General features: G+C 41.4%; 1 protein-coding gene across 12 annotated transcripts in view; it reads left to right on the top strand.

The window, feature by feature from the left end:
- GTPBP8 (GTP binding protein 8) overlaps positions 1-20,984 on the top strand; it is a 201,139-nt gene that overhangs the window by 56,156 nt on the left and 123,999 nt on the right. The window contains exon 6 of one of the 12 annotated variants that reach the window (XM_084991283.1): positions 20,284-20,342. The exons of 10 other annotated variants lie outside the window; for them this stretch is intronic. In XM_084991283.1, coding sequence (XP_084847409.1) covers positions 20,284-20,342 — 59 coding nt within the window. Of the gene's footprint in view, positions 1-8,710; positions 11,850-20,283; positions 20,343-20,984 lie in introns of those variants that run through there. One more of the 12 variants, XM_084991285.1, reaches the window with a different exon arrangement.

Here is a 20,984-nt window from a genome sequence, read left to right as displayed (position 1 = left end):
TATCTTTGTCTGGTTTTGGTATCAGTGTGATGGTGGCCTCATAGAATGAGTTTGGGAGTGTTTTCTTCCACAACTTTTTGGAAGAGTTTCAGAAGAATAGGTGTTAACTCTTCTCTAAATTTTTGATAGAATTCACCTGCGAAGCCATTTGGTCCTGGACTTTTGTTTGTTGGAAGTTTTTTAATCACAGTTTCAATTTCAGCACATGTTATTGGTCTGTTCGTGTTTTCAATTTTGTCTGGTTTAGTCTCAGAAGATCATACTTTTCTAAGAATTTGTCCATTTCTTGTAGGTTGTCCATTTTATTGGCATATAGTTGCTTATGGCAGTCTCTTATGATGCTTCATATTTCTGTGATGTCCATTGTAACTTCATCTTTTTCATTTCTAATTTTATTGATTTGAGTCCTCTCTCTTTTTTTTTTCTTGATGAGACTGGCTAAGGGCTTATCAATTTTGTTTATTTTTCCAAAGAACAAGCTTTTAGTTTCATTGATCTTTTCTATGGTTTTCTTCATTTCTATTTCATTTATTTCTGCTCTGATCTTTATGATTTCTTTCCTTCTGCTAACTTTGGGTTTTGTCTTTTTTCTCTCTCTAGTTGCTTTAGGTGTAGAGTTAGTTGTTTATTTGAGCTTTTTCTTTTTTCCTGAGGTAGGCTTGTGTTGCTATAAACTTCCCTCTTAGAACTGCTTTTGCTGCATCCCTGTCTTTGTTGTTATTTGCTTCTAGGTATTTTTTAATTTCCTCTTTGATTTCTTCAGTAATCCATTGGTTGTGTAGTAGCATGTTGTTTAGTCTCCATGTGTTTGTGTTTTTTGCAGTTTTTTTCTTCTTGTTGATTTCCAGTCATATAGTGTTATGGTCAGAAAAGATGCTTAATATGATTTCAATTTTCTTAAAGTTACCAAAGCTTGATTTGTGGCCCAGGATGTGAACAATCTTAGAGAATGTTCCATGTGCACTTGAGAAGAATTCTGTTGCTTTTAGATGGAATGTGCTATAAGTATCTATTAAGTCCATCTGGTCTAGTGCTTCATTCAGGGCCTCTGTTTCCTTATTGATTTTCTGTCTGGATGATCTGTCCACTGCTCTAAGTGTGGTGTTGAAAATCCCCTGCTATTATTGTGTTATTGTCCATTTGTCCTTTTAAGGTTATTAGCAGTTGCCTTATATATTGAGGTGATCCTATGTTGGGTGCATATATATGTAGAATTATTGTATCTTCTTCTTGAATTGATCCTTTGATCATTATGTAATGTCCTTCTTTTTCTCTTATAATATCCTTTATTTTAAGGTCTATTTTGTCTGATGTGAGTACTGCTACTCCAGCTTTCTTTTGATTTCCATTTGTGTGGAATATTTTCTTCCATCCTCTAACTTTCAATATGTATATGTCCCTAGAACTGAAGTGGGTCTATTGAAAACAGCATATATATATGGGTCTTGTTTTTATATCCATTCAGCCACTCTGTGTCTTTTGGTTTGAGCATTTGTTCCATTTACATTTAAGGTAATTATTGATATGTATGTTCTTATTGACATTTTATTAATTGTTTTGGATTTTTTTTTTGGCCTCCCCCCCCCCATTCTTTTGGTCTCTTCTCTTGTGATCTGATGACTATCTTTAGTGTTGTGTTTGGATTGCTTATATATATACAAGTCTACATATATACAAGATTGTTTTAAGTTGTTGGTCTCTTAATTACAAATGCATCTCCAAAATCCTGAATTTGTGCCCTCCTCTTCTCATGATTTCTGGTTTTGGTAGCATGTTTGTGTGTGGATGATTTCCTATCTTTACTATATGTATGCCTTTACCAATAAGCCTTGTCATTTGTAATATTTTTATTTTAGGTTATGGCCCTTTCCTTTCCACCTAGAGAAGTTCCTTTAGTATTTATTGTAAAGCTGGCTTCATGGAGCTGAATTCCCTTAGCTTTTGCTTGTCTGCAAAACTTATGAGTTCTCCTTTAAATCTGAATTAGAGCCTTGCTAGGTAGAGTAATCTTTGCTGGAGGTTTTTTTCCTTTTACCACTTTAAGTATATTGTGCAACTCCCTTCTGCCCCACAGGGTTTCTGCTGAAAAAAATCAGCTGATAACCTTCTTGGGATTCCCTTGTATGATATTTGTTTCTTTTCCCTACTGCTGTCAATATTTTCTCTTTGTCTTTAATTTTGGTCAGTTCGATTAATATGTGTCTTGGGGTATTCCTCCTTGGGTTTATTTTATATGGTACTCATTGTGTTTCCTGGATTTGAGTGAGTGATTCCTTTCCCATGTTAGGGAAGTCTTCAGTTAGTATATCTTCAAATATTTTCTCTGGCCCTTTCTCTTCTTTCCTTTTGGCATGCCTATAATATGATGTTGGTGCATTTAAAGTTGTCCAAGAGTTCTGTTAGACTGTCTTCATTTGTTTTCAATCTTTTTTCTCTTTTCTGTTCCATGTCAGTGATTTCCACCAATCTGTTTTCCACCTTGCTTATTCAGTCTGCCTCCTGTATTCTGCTCTTGGTTCCTTCTAGTGATTTTTTTTTATTGCAGTTATTGTATTTTGCATCTCTGCTTGCTTAACCTTTAAATTTTCTATTTCTTTGTTCATTGTTTCTTGTAAGTTATCAATTTTTGTCTCCAGTTTATTTCCAAGATCTTGAATCATCTTTACTATAATCAATATAACGTCTTTTTTCATGGAGGTTGGTAATATCCAGATCCCTTAGCTGTTTTCCTGGGGTTTTTTCTTGTTCTTTTATCTGAGTTATAATTCTCTGCTTTTTCATTTTTGTATAGATTTTTGGTGTGGTCTTTTTTTTTCAGACAATAGTGTAGCCTCTCTTGCTTTTTTTTTTTTTTTTTTTTTTGCCATTTCTTGGGCCGCTCCTGTGGCATATGGAGGTTCCTGGGCTAGGGGTCGAATCGGAGCTATAGCTGCCAGCCTACACCAGAGCCACAGCAACGCAGGATCCGAGCCACGTCTGCGACCTACCCCACAGCTCACGGCAACGCCGGAACCTTGACTCACTGAGCAAGGGCAGGGACTGAACCCACAACCTCATGGTTCCTAGTCGGATTCGTTAACTACTGTGCCACGACGGGAACTCCCTCTCTTGCTTCTGATGTCTGCCCCTCTGGTAGCTGAAGTTGCTTCAGGCTTCCTGATTGGAGGGACTGGTGCCTGCCCACGGCAGGTGGAGCTGATTCTTATTCCTTTGATGGATGGGGCTCTGTCTCTTGGCATGATTAAAGGCAGTTGTGTGCCTTGAGGGGTCTTTTGGCAGCCTGTTTATTGATGGGTGGAGCTGTGTTCCTACAGGTGGTTTGTTGTTTGGCCTGGAGCTTCTCAGCCCTGAAGGGTGGGGCCATATTTTTTCCAAAATGGCCCCCTCTAGAGGAACTCACACTGATGATTATTCCAGAGACCTTTGCCTCCAATGTCCTTCCCCCTCAGCAAGCCACAGTCACTCCCTGTTTTCCCAGGAGATCCTCCAAGAACCACAGGCAGGTCTGACTCAGATTCCTGCGGAATCTTTGCTTTGCCCCAGGATTCAGTGCACATGAAATCTTGCGTTCATCTTTCAAGAGTGGAGTTTCTGTTTCCCCCAATCCTGTGAAGCTCCTGCATACAAGGCCCCCTGGCCCTCAATGCTAAATGCTCTGGGGCTCCTCCTCCCAATGCCAGATCCTTAGGCTTGGGAACCTGATGTGGGTCTCAGAACTCTCACTCCCATGAGTGATCCTCTGTGATATAGTTACTTTCCAGTCTGTGGAAATTACTTTCCAGTCTGTGGGCTGCTCACCCAGCAGTGATGGCGTTGCTCATATCATGTAATCATCCCTCCTACGATCTCAATGTGACCTCCTCTTTGTCTTTTGGAGTAGGATATCTTTTTTAATAGTTTCCAGTCTATTTTGTTGAATATTGTTCAGCAGTTGATTGTAGTTTTGTTGTTTTCATGAGGGAAGGTGAGCTCCAGTCCTCCTGCTCTGCCGTCTTAATCCCATCTCCAGCCATAATTCTTCAAATACATTTTCTATTCCCTTCTCTTTCACTTTTCCTTCTGGAACTCTTATTATGCATAAATTGGCCCATTTTATGTGATCCTTTAAATCTAGTAGGTTGTTTTCTTTTTTTATTTGTCTTTCTGTCTGCTGCTCTTTTTTTTTTTTTTTTTTGTCTTTTTGGCATTTCTTGGGCCGCTCCCACAGCATATGGAGGTTCCCAGGCTAGGGGTCTAATCGGAGCTGTAGCCACCAGCCTATGCCAGAGCCACAGCAACTCAGGATCCGAGCCACGTCTGCAACCTACACCACAGCTCACGGCAATGCCGGATCGTTAACCCACTGAGCAAGGGCAGGGATCGAACCCGCAACCTCATGGTTCCTAGTCGGATTCGTTAACCACTGTGCCACGACGGGAACTCCTCTGTCTGCTGTTCTGATTGTGTGTATTCCATTATTTTATCTTCCACACCACTTATTTGTTCTTCTGTGTCATTTAGTCAGCTATTCATTGCTTCTAGATGGCTTTTTTTTTTTCAGCTCTCCCTGTAGCATATGGAAGTTCCTGGGCTGGGGTCAAATCAGATCTGCACCTGCAGGCCTATGCCACAGACACAGCAATTCCAGATCCAAAGATGTACTTTGCAACTTGTGGCAATGCCAGATCCTTAACCCATTGAATGAGGCCAGGGATGAAATCTGCATCCTCACAGAGGAAATGTCAGGTCCTTAACCCTCTGAGCCACAATGGGAACTCTTAGATTACTTTTTATATCAGTAATTGAATTATCTACTTTTGATTTGTTCATCTTTATAATTTCCAGTTCCTTGTTATATTCTTGATAATATACATTTATATTGATAATCTTTTTTAGTTCAGTTAGCATTTTCGTTACTACCTTTGTGAACTTGAGGTCTGGTAGACTGGTGATCTCTGCTACATTATTTATTCTTTCAGGGGCTTTCTCTTGCTCTTTTAATTGGGACTAGTTCCTCTGCTCTTTATTTTACTTAACTTTATCTGCCTTTTATGAATTTAGGAGAAACAGTATCCATTGTGTTCTTGAAGAGGTATTTTGTTTTTTTTTCTTTTTAGCACAGCTTCCTGTGGCATATGGAGTTTCCCAGGCTAGGGGTCCAATTGGAGCTGTAGCCACTAGCCTACACCACAGCCACAGCAATGCCAGATCCAAGCCAAGTCTGTGAACTACACTACAGCTCATGGCAATACCAGATACTTAATCCACTGGGCAAGGCCTGGAATCAAACCTGCTTTCTCATGGATGCTTGTCAGATTCATTTCTACTGAGCCCTGATGGGAACTCCTTGAAGAGTATTTCTATGTGAGAGCACCCCTTTGTGGACTATGTATGTTCATTGTCTTTGGTGAAAGGTCTGGTTTTGATATGGATGCCAGCCATGCCTTTCTTCAGGGGTGCTGGCTGTTATTACCTTGTTAGGGGTTGTGCTTAATGTGGGTATCAGGTAGAACTTCCTCTCCACCCATGGCTGCCATCAGACTGTCAGGGATGGGATCTGTTCCCTATTCCCTAGTTGTTGGAAGCCCTGAGGGTTAAACTTAATCAGGCTCTTTTCCCTTTGAGTTCATGCCCTGTCCCTTAGTAGGATGATTGCTGAAATAAGTGAAACCCATGTGCTCACAGAGGATTAATGCACTGCCTGTGTAGGTATCCACTGCTGTGTTCATATACAGCCAAGCCTTCCCCTGTCATGGTCATCTCAGATCTAGTGCAAGGCTGTGACATGGGGTAAACTGGGCTGGAGCATTTGCTAGCCTGGGGCTAGAGGTTGGGGCATTGAGGCTGCAGGAATTGAGGTGGCAGCACTGCTGCCAGAGATATGGGCTGCCTCTGTGGCAGTCTTCTCCCAGGACCTGTGTACCCCAGATCCAGTGCTAAGCTGCAGAGTGGAGTGGGCAGGGCCAGAGCTCTCATTTGGCTGCAGCATGCTCCTGAGCCCATGCTGACAACAGCCACTGCCATCCTTCCTGGATCACACTCCAGGCCCCCCAGCCTGTCTCTGCATAGCTAAACCAAGTCTTTTCCCATGGCCTGGTTGGCCCTGATCTCACACCAGGCTATAGCATCAAGTGGACAGGGCCACGGTGTTTACCATGTTCCAATTGGAGAATGCAGCATGGTGGCAGCCACCAGTTCAAGGCTCCCTGCACCCTGACTATAGTAAGCCAGCCTGTGTGCACTCCTCATAAGTAGAGTCTAGGCTTCTCCAGCCCTTCTATCTGTCCAAGTGGTTATCTCAGCAGCCAAGGGGGATTTTTCTTTTCCCTCTGTGCAGGACCCCAGGACTAGGACAACCAGTCTGTGGCTCAATTCAGTAGTTCCACAGGGTGAGGATCTGCCCGTGAAGACCTTTTCTAGGTCCCTCTTCTGTCCTACCTGGTTACATGGAAATCTTTCTTGCAGCAGTTTCCAGGTGGTTTTCTGTGAGACTTGTTCCACATGTAGATGTATTTTTGATGTGTTTGTGGAGGAGGTGAGCTCCAAGCCCTCCTACCCCACCATCTTGATCCCTCCTCCTTTGCATCTTCCCCACTTTATTCCTCAACCATCAGGCTGCCTCCCACCACCACATCATCATAGTACCCCCTCCCCCTCACTTCCCTGCTTCCTTGGAGGAAGATGGTAAGGGAAAAGAATGGATTGGTATTTTGAAAGGCTTCCCAAGCAACTCTAGGTCTGCTTGCAGGTTTGTACATCACTGGACTAGAGAGCAGTCAGGAGGGCAATGTTTACATCTAAACCTGAGTTCCAAACTCTCAAACTCACCATATACATTCTACTGAAGTATCCCCTTTTTAGCAAGAATTCAGTGTCTCACTGAATGAGTGGGTTAGGGAGGCATTTGTAAATGGTGAGAAGCCATGAGATTTAGAAGCAAGATAAGATAGTGGAATAACAAAAGTAGGGGATGCCAAGAGAAATCGCAAAATTTTGCTTAAGGTTGGTCTTGACTGTACCCTCTCAAAATTATCTTATATGTCTGTCTGGAATGTGCATATGTGTCACTGCTTCTTAATCTAGATTGCAAGTGGCCTCCTAATGCTTTGATTCCTGAAGACTGTGAAGAACTTGACTGCTTTTCATTTGTTGAAGGCTTCACTCTATTTTTTAATAGCATTTTTTAATTACTCAGTTACGTTTAAGTTGTACAACAGACATCACAACCAATTTTATAGCATTTCCATCCCAAACCCCCAGCACATCCTCCCATCCCCTAACCTGTCTCCTTTGGAAACCGTAAGTTTTTCAAAGTATGTGAGTCAATATCTGTTCTGCAAAGAAGTTCATTGAGTCCTTTTTTTAATATTCCACATGTAAATGATAGCATTTGGTGTTGGTGTCTCAGTGTCTGACTGACTTCACTTAGCATGATCATTTCTAGTTCCATCTATGTTGCTGCAATGCCTTATTTCTTTCCTTTTAATGACTGAGTAATATTCCATTGTCTGTATGTACCACATCTTCTTTATCCACTCTTCTGTTGATGGACATTTAGGTTGTTTCCATATCTTGGCTATTGTATAGAGTGCTTCAATGAACATTGGAGTAACATGTATCTTTTTGAGTCGTGGTTTTCTCTGTATAGATGCCCAGGAGTGGGATTGCTGGATCAAATGGTAATTCTATTTTTAGTTTTCTGAGGACTCTCCATACTATTTTCCACAGTGGTTGCACCAATTTAAATTCTGAACAGTGAGTGTATGAGGGCTCCCTTTTCTCCACACCTTTTCCAGCGTTTATTGTTTGTAGACTTTTTGATGATGGCCATTCTGGCTGGTATAAGGTGGTACCTCTTAGTGGTTTTGATTTGCATTTCTCTAATAATGAGTGATGTTAAGCATCTTTTCATGTGTATTTTGGCCATCTGTATGGGCTTCACTCTATTTTGAGTGCCCTCTATTTTTCCCCTTCAGAAAATGGGTTGCACTCCTGGGAGTGAGAATTGCCAGCAGATGCACAGTTTGGTCTTTGGCACATCTCTGCTGGTACATCTCTGCCATCACATCTCTGCCATCATATCTCAGCTTAGACCTGTGGTGTCTGCTCTCGGCTGATCCAATCCTGACACCCTCATTCAGAAACCTCATCTTCTTCTTTATTTAGTTTTTGCCATACAGCCTGGTAGGAGTCATAAACCTCACACTGCACTCCATAAGCCAGAACTGCCAGGCTAGAGCAGTATTAGCCCACCTGAGCCAAGGTTATTGCACTTTCTCCAGCTCTGCACTAATGAAGAAATGTGTCAAATATTTATTCTGGAAGAGAAATTGAAATCAGGTTAATAAGGAAGGAAAACGAATGACTGAATTCTGATATTGCCTTTCCTGGCTTTCAACGTTGTTAGAGAAAGCCATAAAAACCTTATTTGTACTGTTCATTTTCATAGTTCCATGCTTACATTATGGCTAAAAGAAAAGTCAAGTCTGGCTCCAGATGAAACATCTCTGCCTGGAAAAGGAACACTTTGTCCCAGAGCCGCAGCTGGCATGGCCCTGCAAAGCAAGTTTGCACAACAAAGTTAGGGCAAAAGTTAAACAAGAGAAGAACTAAAAAGAGAAAGAACCCCAAGAGGAGGTTCTTTAATTTATTAAAGCTTTGTGAAGTCCGTATCTGATTTGCTAATAATAGGTCTCTAAAATCTTTCTCTGACCTGATGGTCGATTCCCAGAGATCACCATGGATGGCACTTGGGGAAGGAATCCTTGAATAACTCACAGACTGACATGGGCTACAAGGAAACTCCAGTATGAGATGGAATTTACTGCTTAAAATTTAGCTCTAAATGTACCTTTTCTTTGTTAAAATAAGAACAGGGAAGGTTAAAGTTGATCTTGTTTGTGTAATGTTGATTTGGGGCACCTTCTAAATCAAGGCACCAGCAGACTTGGTGTCTGATGAGGGTCCCTTCCTGGTTCCTAGATGCCTGGCCCTCCTCTCACTGTGTCCTCACGTGACAGAAAGGGATGAGAGGGCTTTCTGGGGTCTCTTTTATAAGGCACTAATCCCATTCATGAGGGCTCCATCCTTATGACCTGTTACCTCCTGAAGACTCCACCTCCAGATACTTTCATATTGGGGCTTAGGTTTCAACAAGTGAATTTTGAGAAGTAAATCTTCACACTATAGCAGAAGGTAAGGAAGATTGTATAAATTAAGTCATGTTGAGGTTTAGTCAGTCAAAGACTTCACTTGTGTTCCTGTTTTATGGACTGCATTGTGTTGACACCATGAACTGGTGAAAGAAGTAGAAGGTCTGGTTCCTATTTACAATCTATGTCGGGCCAGTGCTGTGTTGGAATCAGCTCACACTGCCTTCAGAGAATAGAGTGTTAAATATTCAGGAAGTTCTTGAGCAGATTGTTAAACCATTGTTAGCTTGAAATAGGCCACAAAAGTAATATTTATACCATGAACGTAGATAAATGCTGTAAATCAGCACTTTACTTTCAAAGAGCCAGTTTGCTGGTGCACCAGGAGCAGTGCCCATACAGAGACACTCCCTAAGGTTGGAGGTGATAGAGTTAGAAGGAAGGTGAAGATTGACATGAGAAGGGACAAGGTGGCTCCTGTGATGCCAGCCTCCAGAAGATGGCAAAGCCATCTGATGTCTAGGGGAGGCTCCTGTTGAAAATAGGACTTAAATAAAGGGGAAGAAAGAAGCATCTGTATTTTGTCCTCACCAGTCTTAATCACTATCCCCAGCTTATCCCTAACTAGAACCATCCGTCAGCTTACTCATTTTCTAGGGAGAGGTGGAGAGGAGCACAAACCAAGACAAGAAGGAGCGAGAAGAGAAGGTGCTGAGGCATACATCTCATTGGCTTTTAGAGATGGAAAGGGCCTTGAATATAACTCACCCCAACCTCTCACTTAGAATTATGGAAATAGAGCCAAAGAGGTAAAATGACAGTAAGGTCATATAGTTAGCAAATGGCACAGTCAGGGCTGGAACCCACATCTCATCCACTGCTCCTACTATGATGTCAGGTACCATGATGGTTCCCAGTCCTCCCTTTTTCTACTGCTGTCTCCAGTGTAATTTACAAGTAGAGGGTAGCAGGGATTAAAGGAAGAACTGAGATTAAAGGAAGAACTGAGACGCATGAATCTGTTCCCAGCACATTGAACATGAAATATTTCAAAAATTAATTGGGTTTATTAATTCTGACCACACATGGCCTCCTAAATTAAAAGAGGGATGTGTCCTTGAAGGGCTGGTAATGAGAGTGCTTTATATGTACCATGTGGTGTAATTAGGAAAAAGGCATCTTTTGTTCGAAATTGAGTTCCAAGTCATGGTTTCTTAAATCACAAGAAACTACCAAAAATGAGCAGGTGATTTCAGTTCTTTCCAGATGGAAAAAGGTTGACATCATCCTGAGCCTTGCCTCTATACGTGTCATTTATTCTGCCCAGTGTAATGGGGCAGCTGAGGTAGAGGCATCAGATTTGGAATGAGTCCCTGAAACCAAACAGCCCCTCTAGAGCTAATTGCTACCTGTTAGGATTGCACCTCTCAGACTTGGGGAGAGACACTTGTGCTATGGCTATGCCAGCCGAACCTTCTTGAGGCACAGAAAATTTGGTTTTCTGTTTGCCAGCCAGCCCTTGTCATCAGCATTGAACTCACATTATATTTTAAGAAGACAGATTCTTATTAAGCTACTCTAAATAAAGCTCTTCTGAGAGAACAGTTCCTTGCTGGTCTCCAGAGCGGTGAAGTCTCATGCATTCTCATTACTTCTGAACCTGCAGATTGAAGTCCCAGTAGGCCCGAAGAGTACTGACCAGAGTTGATGATCCATGAGAAGGCACAACATACACAAAAAGAATTGCATGATTTTGCCCATTTTTTACTGATAGGACCTGAGGTAATATATGGGAATGGATCCTAGGCATGATGGATCAGAGTAGAAGGAATATAATGTCGGCCTATTTCATTGAGGTGGGGACACTAAACAGAGATTCTAGATTCAGAGTACTATCTCAAGCAGCCAAGAGCATCTGGGAATAGCTCCAACCTGGGTTGTGTGAATTCTGGATGCAAAGTAGCAAAGTTGGCCTATCCCAAATAAAGGGCCAAAGCTTCCTTGATACACTCTAGATCAGTGGTTTTTTTTAATGTAGTCCACTGAAACCTGGGGATCCCCATCAGCTTTTCACAGAGTCCATAGATCAAAAGTATTTTTGTAATAATACTGTGATGCTATTTGCCATTTTCATTACGTTGATAGTTCCACTGATGGTGAAAAGGCAATAATGGGTGTATCTGCTAGTGTGTTAGCAAGATCAAGCAGGGTCACCAAACTATACTAGTCATCAGTATAGTCTTCACTGCCATATACAATAAAAAGGCACATGTGAGTTGCATGTAAGAATATCCTTGACAAAGTAGTAGAAAGATTAGTTGTATTAAATGTCAACCCTTGAATGCACAGCTTTTTAATATTCTGTGTGATGAAATGGGAAGTTCACACAAAGCACCTCTGCTGCATACTGAAGTAGGACAGTTCTAGAAAGAGCCCTTGTATGACTGAGTTATAAGTGAACTAGCCAGTTTTTTTTTTTTCTTTTATGGAATACCAGATTTTACTTGACAACCTGACTGACAAACTATTGACATTTTCTTAGCATTTTCATGTCACTTCAATGAAAACAGCTGGCAAAATTTGTCAATAAAAATGTGAACATTCCAGTGAAACTATATGCCACTATATGCTTGATAGCTTTTCAATTTCTGATATTAACAAATGTAATTTTTAATAATGTGAAATAAAATGTGTCAACATTTAGAAGATGCAAACTCAGTGAACCAATATTTTCTTTTTTTTTTTTTTTTGGTCTTTTTTTTTTGCTATTTCTTTGGGCCGCTCCCACGGCATGTGGAGGTTCCCAGGCTAGGGGTCGAATCGGAGCTGTAGCCACCGGCCTACGCCAGAGCCACAGCAACGCGGGATCCGAGCCGCGTCTGCAACCTACACCACAGCTCACGGCAACGCTGGATCGTTAACCCACTGAGCAAGGGCAGGGACCGAACCCGCAACCTCATGGTTCCTAGTCGGATTCGTTAACCACTGCGCCACGACGGGAACTCCAACCAATATTTTCTAAATGACATAGTAGCATAAAAAAAAAATTCAAAGTTCAAGATAGATCAGTGGATTTTAAGAGTAAAAAATATTTCATACTTACTTAATACTTACCAAGTTTTGGTATAGTATCAAAAGAATATTTTTTAATTTCTCAGTTTTAATTTTTAATATGATGCTCAATGATAGACATATCCCAAGTGAACAAAAACTCTTTGGAGTTCCCAATAATTTCTAAGAATGCCGAGGAGTCTGAGACCAAAGGACTAGGCTGCCACAGAGAAAGATATCTAAAGTCCTAATGAGATCTGAATGCTAGAGTAGACCTACCTTATAAGACCTGCCACTTCCCACTGTGTTTCCCAAGAGAGTCCAGAGGACACTCCTTTTATCTGGTCTATAAGAAATCATGAAGGGAGCTTCAGCACCCTCCATTTCCTCTGTGTTGCCATCTAACTGGTCCCCCTGAATTCACTGGGGATGATGGGATCCATGGATGGCAGGGGCAAAGTGGCAGACAGTCACCAGAAACAATGTGGATATGGTTACCGTAATGGGCAACAGAGTGAAAACAATAAACAGAATGATTTGAATTTCAGAAGTCCAAGGCATTGGCTAGTTAATCTTGGTGTCCCTAGAACTGAATAGATGGACAGTCTACTGAAGATGTATTTAATTTGTAAAATCAGAAAATCTCTAGATTTGTTCAAGAGAACTCTGACTTGAATTACCACAGTGGCCCTTCATTCAACCCCTAGGCTTGAGCCAGTTCACAAATCCAGAGCCCCTTAAATGAAGAGGCAGCTGAGCCCTTTTGAACAAATCATCTTTATACAGCCAAAAACGTATATTGTAAATCATCTTCCTAGACATCTCTTCCTAACAACAAGCCTATTTGCCAACTCTCCAGGGGCTTGGAACTGTCCTAATTAGTTATTTTTTTCCATGTAAGTCATTCCAGTGCAGCAAATCATTGCTTGGTGCTGTAAGATCCCACTCAGGTCAAGAAAGGGAACACAGATCTCTACAAACACTGGGCCCCATAGCATCCACAAGATCCGTGCTGGACCAGTATTACTTCTACAAGCATACTTCGCTTTGTCTCTGCCTCCTCTCTCCAACATCTCTCCACTTTATCTTCTCAGTGTACACTTTCATTTCTGCCTTCTCTCTGGCCTCGAGGTCTTTTTCTGTTAGCCTAGTTAGTGGTAGGTCTGTCACAGATGAGAAGGGGAGTCTTCTGTATTTGAAATTGAAAAGATACAGGCAAGGTATCTAGACCATCATTGTCATGTCTTTAGCAAACTCAACTTCACCTTCCATCCCAAAGTAAAGCTGTGACTTAAGACCCTTCCCTGCTGTAGTCCTCTTAAAGGGCTAACACCACATCCTACTCATGACAGAGCTGGTTCATAGGAGCTTAAGAAATGTGTCCTGAATGAATAGATGGATGTTCACACTCAATCTTGTTGGATGTGTGTGTTGAGATCAGGTACATCTTAGCAGTTGGGAGAGCAAGCCAGAAAGGCATATGCCTAGGTATATAGCTAAGGTATATAATGACAATAAACTGAAATTTCATCTCCAACACACTAGGGCCCTCAGTACAAGTCCTCTGTAATATGAGTTTTCTATATAGCTGAGGATGTATCCCTTTAAGTAGCAAATATTTTAATTGAACGATTTTGAAATTATAGATATAGATACACAGATTTGCATATATGTTTCACATATATTTTCATTTGATATATATATTAAAATATTTATATGTGCAAATGTAAATATATGTATATATCAAAAATGAAAATAGATATGGGTGTATGTGTGTGTATATATATATATATACCCCTACTTAACCAGAGTCTATTGCACATACTTTTTCATGTTCTGAATATCAAATTATGACTATCATACTTAGTTTAATTATAGTAAATCTATTCCTGTAGCAGTTGGATATATTCACAAATTAGTCAAGAGTTAGGTTCTCTCTCAAACAATAGTTTGATAGCTAGGCACTGGAATGGGATAAGTATCCCCTTAATTCTTTACATTCAGGTCACAAATAAAGACAAGGTCTATCCTATGGCTACTTCCTGTCAGGCACTGTACCAGGGGTTGGATACAGAGGAGTAATAAGACCTGGAGAGAGTGCTCAGTCCAAATGGAAGTTACTTTAGGAGACAGAGGATGGGAAGGGAGCCCTGAGAGCCTTGCCCTCCACAGTCAGTTTGTCCCCTACCTCGTCCAAATGGAATTGCGAATAAGTGTCTTTTCCAAGGTTTTTTTTTTTCATTGCTCTGTTTTCCTTGGAGAAAAAGTTTTCATGTCAGCAGCAGCAGTGACTCTTTCGATGTGTTGAGTGCTTTGCTAATCAGTAATCTGGCACCAGTTTACTGATTCTTTCGCTTGATTATTTATTATTTATAGAGTGTGGTAAGTGCAGATGGCATTTTGCAAAGCACAGAACTCTGAGAATGAAACCCCAGCCTCAAGGCGTTGACTGTCTGATTTAGACATAAACAAAACACTGTATAAACAGACATCTAGTTGAGTTCATGTGGCTGGAAAGGAGGAAAGAACTGGGAGACCAAGAAAAAGAAGTAAGGTTTATGGAGGGATTCGAAGGAAGAAAAGGAAGCATCAAAATGTGAGCCATTTCAAGAAGCATATGAGCAAGATTACCAAACCAAGGTGTTAAAAAGGAGACAAAGGGAGCATGGAGGACGGACTCCCAGGAGAAAGAATTCAATGAGATTCCTGCTTGTATCTTTTGGTCGGAGAGATGAGAGGCAGGGATGTCAGGTGAGGAAAACTCTAATGATCATGGACAATGGTGACAAGATCAGAGACAAGAGTTTAATTTCTGGAGAGGAAGAGAAAAAGATGGCAGTCAGAACTATGAGAAGACTTGGAGGAAATCTGAATGAGAAGAGAGAGGCAAGGAAATGGAGAGTTCAGAAGATAAGCTTTGCTTCCAGCATGGGTCAAGGGAGTTGACCACATCAGTTAACCAGGCCATCTGCACCGATTCTAACTTTTTAGATTCAGAAATTTCTCTTATTGATTTACCTAGAGATGATCCTACTTTTAATATCTTACTTAAATTAATGAAATTTACAAAGGGCTCTTAGGTAAACAGGAATTTAGATGTATGGATTATGCATGGATGATATAGGTTGAAACTAACTGAGTAGAAAAAATAAACCACACGAGGAGTAAGCAGAAGATAGGTGGAACGGTTATATTAATATCAAATAAAATAGATTTTAAGACAGAGTATTTCCAGAGAGAGAGACATTTTGTAATGATGAAGGGGTCTATCCTATAGGAAGACATAAAATAATAAATGATAATATAAAAAGTGAAAATAGACAGAATCAAAGGGGCAAATAGACAAGTCCACCATAACAGCTGGAAATATTTTAATACAATTAATAGAACTAATTTCTATTTCCTTTTTCAGCAACCGATATAACTAGACACAAAATTAGTAAAGACAGAGATGATTTAGACAACACTATTGACCACCAGCACTACTGACCTAATTAATATTTTGGACGCTTCACTCAAAATCTAGAGAACACATTCATTCTTTTTAAAAATGGGTTATAGTTCTTACCTCAAATCTGGTACAGGTTACCTGGATAAATTATGCCCACAACATGGCAGAATGTTTCAAAGTCATCCAAATATTACATTCCTACATCCAAAGAGATTACAGTTTACCTTACATTCGTTGCTGTCTTTCTGATTTTCCAGTAGTATTCCTAGGTTCCTCAGTAAGACCTGAGAAATACTTTTGTCTATCATACCTGCAAATGTTCTTTGAGGTTGAATTATTTTTGGAGATGGTATTGCTAATGTTAATATCTTCAGTAAAAACAGAGAAAATTCATTCTCCAGAACAGCATAAAACATTCTGTGCCTGACTCCTAAAAAACTTGGATTCTTGTTGCTCCCCACCACCTCCCAGACGTACACACAACTTCCTAGCTGTGTGACTTGGGCCCATGACATGACCTCTTTAAGCCTGACTCAGTTTCCTCATCTGTAAAACTCTTGGGGCTGTAGTGCAGTTCAACTGAAAAGCTATCTGAAGCCTTTTTGTAAACTATGAAGCACTATCCAAGTATCATGGAGTAATTTTTTTTTTCTGCTAATACCAGTTGGGGTACCTATTCTCAAATGAAAGGGAAATTGGGGCAGATGTCCTGCTTCTGCCTTCAATTACAAATGAGTCAAGCCTAGTATGGAGAGAAGTTGTATGAAGAGAGAATAAAGTGAAGGCTGACAGCGTTATTCAGAAGTAAAACCTGTAAGAATATTAGATTTCATGTCACAGAAAAGATTATAAAAGATGTAATGGGCAGCTTTTTAAGTTTGCACAAGGAGACAAGGGGAAAGCCTGGGCCTAAAAATAAGAATAAGCCATTGGAAATTTTGTTGAAGGACATCGTGGATGACATTGAGCCTAAGAATGATGAATTCTAGACCTCATTCTACCATGGAGCTTCTGAGTAACCTTGCGCTGGAGATTTACTTTCTCCAAGCTCATTTCTCTGTCTGAGAGCTGAGGGTACTAATAGAGGCCACCTACGACTGTCCTTAGGCTTGATGAGTGTTTGTGAATGTTCAGAGCAGTTTGGAAGGATAAAGGTTTTAAGAATACAACATGTTATTTAGAAAAAGTGAAAACATGATCAGAGAAGACTTGGAGCATCTTCCTCTACATAGCCTTTTCATGAGATTCCTCTTTTTGTCTTATAAGGGAGAAAATCAGGTCAGGAGATGACTAATCCCACAGGCTAATCCCTTCCTTTAATGTTCTCTGGACACACGCTCTTCTCCAAAAGGAGCACATTGGAATGTTGTCTTCAGATTTCCTCCTCAATGTAAATGTGTTCTTTCCTAGGAATACGAGAGTGGAGTTTTGGTAGTTTTTTGCTGGCTGTGGGCCTGGGGCAGTCAGATGTTCTTGATCCCTCACTTTACCTTGGGCTTTGTGCAGATCACAGTCCTGTTCAGCTTCCTTTCCTCATATGTACAAGTGGAATAAAAACACCACTGTCTGAGAGGTCAAGTGAAAATTAATTAGCTGTGTTTTCTTTAAGTTCCTCTCCATTGATATTTCAGCGCTCTCTGTATCATTAATTGGAACAACACGTTCAAACATTACTTCTATCCCATGACCACAAAGTTCTCAATGGAAATGGGTATGAAGGGATCTGGGAAATTTGCTCATCACTAAAGTGTTGGGATTCTGGTGACATTTCCTGAGCTTTACACTTTAAAAAGGCTCAGGGGACCTTTGCTGCATCTGGTAGCCACCTTTCAATTGAGTGTTAGTTTAAAAATGCCCAAAATATTTTTATTTCTTTGCTTTCTCTTCCTTTCTTTCTTTGTTGATATTTCTCTCTGAATCTCTCTGGGTTTCACTCTTTCTCACTCTCTCTGTTTCTCTCTCTCATTTCCCTAAACTTGAGGGAAGTGGTGAAAATAAAAGTTTAAGCTGAGTGTGTTTTAACAAAGTTGGCCAGCTCGCAGCCTTGCTGGGAAATAAAGAGCTTTTTAAATACAAGTGTCATCAAACTCATTAGCGTCCTCCTCCCCTTACCTCTTCCACATTGGGTCACTAACAAGTTACACTGTTTTTCTCTTTCCTCTCCAGTCGCCCTTGTTCTGGGGTTTTGTTCTCTTCTTCCTCATTTCTGCCTTGCTTGCTCATCTTAGAAGCTTGGGTTGCCCCTGCTGCCACCACTGTCATCACTCCCCAGCAGACAGAAAGGCTAAAATGTCAAAAGATGCCTCGGTTGCCTCTGACAAAAGTGCAGATCAGCTCTGAAAGGGAATAAATATGATAGGGGGCACAATAATAACAGTGTGCACTTGTTAACTACAAAAATCCAGCGGGACCTGGGGGCAGGAGGGAGGGAACCATGGAGAATAGAAGCTGCCTGGGCAGGAGCCCCCCCGAGGGGAAAGAGTGGAGGGGGTCCTCCAGCAGCAACCATCAATTCTATGGGCTGGTTTTGTTTTGTTTTGTGAGGTCTGAACTGAGGCTCAGCTGATGGGGCAGGGGGTGGCGAGGGGGTGAATAAGGGATTTTACCCAAACCAGTGACTCTGAATGGAGGTCTTGGGCTCTGTTGAGGGGGCCTCGGCAATGGGAGCTTGAAAAGAGGGTCTTTGGGTTGTTTGGGGGGGTTGGGGGGTGGGCGGGGGCTGAGGGAACATTTTGAGGTGGGAGGGGTAGAGGGAAGGAGGAAAATAGCACAATAATGGGAAAAAGGAGGCCAGCTTCTGAGCTCTCATTTCTGACAATGAGTCCCATGTGGTTCTCTTTATCTCAGCCATTCAGGAGTCAATAGAGAGAGCTTTTTTATTTTCAACTCTGAGTGTACAGCCACCCCCATTTCACACACACACACACTCACACACACACACTCACCTAAAAGTGCAAGACAGAGCAAGACATTGGAAATATCTAAAAAGCTATTTCTTTAGCACTGATCTGCTGAATTGTAGGTCCTTTTGCCAGCACTACACATATGGGACATTCAATTCACAGGCATCTCTGCCACTGGTCTGCCTCTGTTCCCCCAGCATCCCCACTCTCAGCCTCTAATCCCTTTTTCCTCTGTTACATACCCCTCCTCTTCCCTTTCCATGGATTCCTTGGTCCTCAACTCTTTAGAAAGACATGAGTCATGTGATGACAGGTGAAGCAGAGATCCATGATGGAGAGATGGTTATCTTTCACTAAAATAAGCAAAAAAAGATGGGAGAAAAACCAGCCTGAACTCTAGCCTGATTGTTTCAGTGTGTAGAAAACAGCAGACAACAAACAACAACATTGTTTTTGATGGTAGATTTCTGTGAAATAGTAAGTCCCCAGTTGGGAAGATCCCTTTCCATTTGTTCCTACACTATCACTGTGGCAACCACAGCCTCTGAAGTTAGCCCAATAGAAAATAATCCATCTATTTTTGTTTAATGAATATCGTTATGGATTCTCATGGAATGAGTCTGATCAGGTACAGTATTCTTAATCAGGGGTGGAAGCTTTAAAAAATATGTAGATTCCAGGCCTCATCTCTGTAAGATTCAGATTCAGTAGCTCTGAATGGGGCTTGGGATTTGTGAGTTGTGTGTGTGTGTGTGTGTGTGTGTGTGTGTGTGTGTGTGTGTGTTGGATCAGAGAGGCATTAGTCAAATAATGGTCACTAGGTATGAGTCCAATGCCAGACAAATGGCTGATTACTTGATTCAGATCCATCTGACCATGGGAAGGCTCTCTGCTATGAAGCAGTGTGGTCGAATGAAAGAAATGGGAAGGAGGAAATGATCATTTTCACTACCAAAGAAGATAAGGGGAAGAAGTCACTGAAAATGACAATAACATAAAGCAATTGTTTTATGCCACACAGTTCCTCCAAGAATTGGAAAGGGAGATGAGACCCACTCATCTCAAGTGACTTGCCCAAGGTCACACAGCTGCTAAGTGGCTGAGCCAGAATGCCTCCCCAGACCTGAATAATATAAACAGCATGCTCTGAAGTGGGGGGAGACCCCAGGAGTGGGGTGGGATTAAGGGAACACTGGAAAGCAGGCTTTGCACAGCCCATGGGAATGCTCATAAGGACTGGTCATGCACACAATGGCTGTGAGCTATGGAGTGGCTCCTGGCCACTGCCTTCTCATCAAGGCCTCCATGATGACTGCTCTGGGTATTTGAAGTTACTAAGAGAATTGATCTTATAAGTTCTCATCATGAGGGAAGAAATTATAACTACATGAAGTGATGGGGGTTAACTCATCTTGTGGTGATCCTTTTGCAATATACCTATACATATGTCAATCATTATGTCATCACTTTAAACTTATACTATGTTCTGTATCAATTATATCTCCATATATCTGAGGGAGAATATGTAATTTTTTTAAAGAACTCCAGGCTTCTCTTCACCTCTCACAAATCTCATTTCCTCCTTGTAATACAACTTGCTTTGCTGGGCAAAGTACCCTGCACCAAGCACAGAAGGAAGATGAGTATTGCTTTCAAATCTCTCTGAGCAGAGAAATGAGTGTAGCTTTCAGGTCTCTCTCATATGAAAAGGAACTCACAGTTGCTCTTTCCTTGGCTCCATTTACAGTGTCTTGAGGGTTCAAGCTGTGTGGCTTGGCTGTGAATATTGGGGAGGATGTGAAGAAGGTAGGTGACGGGTTGACTCCCATTCTGCCATACTGTTCTCTTCTTAACCAGCTCTCATCCTGCCAGTTCTTCACAATATTTGAGTCCTAACTCTACTGCACAGTGTGGATGCACTCACAGGGTTCAGATGTGCTGATCCCCTCCCTCCAACTACAATAAATGTCCTCGAGGGCAGGAACACTGCCTGGTATTTCTTCTGTATCCCCAACATGCCCAAGCCCAATACTGGGCATGTGGCACTCAGTTGGTTACTGGCCTTTGCTGGATTCCCAACAAGTACATTTTAAATTGGAATGCTCAGAGTCGACATGGTCTCCAGTTGTTTTTGCACACTATTCTTAAGCATCTTCCTGTTGTTGGCATGATCGAGTTCCTGGACGATCCCAATTGAGGTGTTTTAATTCCGTGTGGACTCCAGTGACGTTGGTGCTGCCTTTAGCTCCTTGCATTCAAATGCCCACTTCACTTTTCCCAGCCTGTCGTGTTAGTTCCACATCCTGGAGTCAAGCCCACTGTCTTTAGGTGTGTGTCTGTGCTTACTTAGTGTATTCACACTCATCTCAACTGTTGCTTAGCAATGCTTCTTGTTCACCTGTTGCCAATTTCCTAATACAAGGGCCACTCCAAACCTTTTCCGTTCTT

Source organism: Sus scrofa, chromosome 13 (assembly GCF_054392235.1).
Source record: "Sus scrofa isolate SSC_HxYL_T2T_F1_AM1 chromosome 13, Sscrofa_HxYL_maternal_Yorkshire_Landrace_v2.0, whole genome shotgun sequence".
NCBI classification, from domain to species: Eukaryota; Metazoa; Chordata; class Mammalia; order Artiodactyla; family Suidae; genus Sus; species Sus scrofa.
This window is presented reverse-complemented; position numbering and strand designations above follow the sequence as displayed.